Source organism: Numida meleagris, chromosome 3 (assembly GCF_002078875.1).
Source record: "Numida meleagris isolate 19003 breed g44 Domestic line chromosome 3, NumMel1.0, whole genome shotgun sequence".
NCBI lineage: Eukaryota > Metazoa > Chordata > Aves > Galliformes > Numididae > Numida > Numida meleagris.
Window position 1 is genome coordinate 106,267,974 of NC_034411.1, and position 1,496 is coordinate 106,269,469.

At 56.7% G+C, this 1,496-nt stretch overlaps 1 protein-coding gene across 1 annotated transcript in view; it reads right to left on the bottom strand.

Moving 5' to 3' along the window:
• The window catches only part of C3H2orf70 (chromosome 3 C2orf70 homolog), a 3,157-nt gene continuing 2,167 nt past the window's right edge, over positions 507-1,496 (bottom strand). Inside the window, exon 4 of the mRNA XM_021392564.1 lies at positions 507-729. Within this exon, the coding sequence (XP_021248239.1) occupies positions 585-729 (145 nt within the window). The 3' untranslated portion in view covers positions 507-584. The remainder of the gene's footprint in view (positions 730-1,496) is intronic.

A 1,496-nucleotide genomic window follows, 5' to 3' on the forward strand; every position in this document is an offset into this window, starting at 1 on the left:
TTTAAAAACCATACAGAATTTCAGAGGGTTTGTGTGGGGCCAGGCAGGTGGTAACCCCCATTGTCCTGCTCAGCTCTTGTGTGGGGTGGGACTGAGCAGATCCCACAGGTCCCCCTGCACCAGCTCTTGTCCTCACCGCCCTGGGTGCTCTGCAGGTTCTTGCCCCTTTGCGGATGTCAATGGCCATGCTGTTCCCTGTCCCCACACCTGGAGGGTCTCCCCATCATCCCCTTCTGCTGCAAAATCTGGGCACTTTTTCCTCCCCTTTGTTTGCCTCCTTTCCCTCTGGTCAGTCACCAACCCCCATGAGCATAAACCTACCCCTCTTGGTGACACCCCATCAAAGCCCTTTTGGCACCATGGGGACTGGACTGGACCCGAGCTCATCCCCTGCCTGTCCTCAATCCTGCTCATCCTCTGAGCACCAGAAGGAGCTCTCTGATGAACAGCCAACCCCTACCCTTGGGGGGCCCATGCGCACAGACCCACACCAGCACTCAGCTCCCTCTCCTTTATCTCAGCTTTATTTACCATCGCGGCTCCCCCAACTGGGAAACCAGCTTTGCACCAAAGGATGCTGTCGCTTACGCCCTGTACTCAAAGAAGCTGTCACGGACCTCTCTCTCCTGGGAGGTGACCCTCTTGCCCGACGGGAATGTCTGGTAGGTGCGCAGGTTCTCTGGGGACACACGCATCAAGTGCCACCGCGTCTTCCCGCTGAGCTGGGGGCTGGGGGGCAGATGTTAGGAAGGAATAATTTCTTATGGAGGTGGTAAGGTGCTGGCACAGGGCCTAGAGAAGCTGGGGGTGCCCCATCCCTGGGGGTGCCCAAGGCCGTGGATGGGGCTCTGGGCAGACTGACCTATGGGAGGGGTCCTGCTGCTTTAAGCAGCTTCCATCAGCTCCACACATCAAAGTTCACAGGTTCATGTGCAAGGGGAGTGTGGGGAGATGCAGCTTGTAGCTGCTTGGCTGTGGCAGCTCGTGCCCAAAGGAACAGTCCGGCAGCATAGGCAGGAAGGCAGGATCTGGGGGATGGAGCTCTCCCAGCCTGAGCCGGGCACCAGAGGGCCCCCGAGCATTTCTGCTGCCCATTTCAGTGTCCCCCACCCTGCCATGGGAATGCCTCCAGCCCTGCAGCCAAAGGGGCTCTTTGCATTTGCTGCTGTGCGTCCCCATGGCAGGACGATAGAGCACCCTGTCTTGAGGAGAGGTGGGTGAGGAGGTGGGACAGGGATGCTGCTCCAGTACAGCAGCTCCTGTGAGGGCTTTGGAATAAACCAACATGCAGGATTTCAAATGTACAGGCAGGAGGACGCTTGCTTTTAGAAAATACTGGTAATTCTCAGTTGGACAGAAGACCTCAAAGCCTGACACCTTGCTCAGCTGGTCCTTCCAGCTGGATAGGATAGGATAGGATAGGATAGGATAGGATAGGATAGGATAGGATAGGATAGGATAGGATAGGATAGGATAGGATAGGATAGGATGGGATG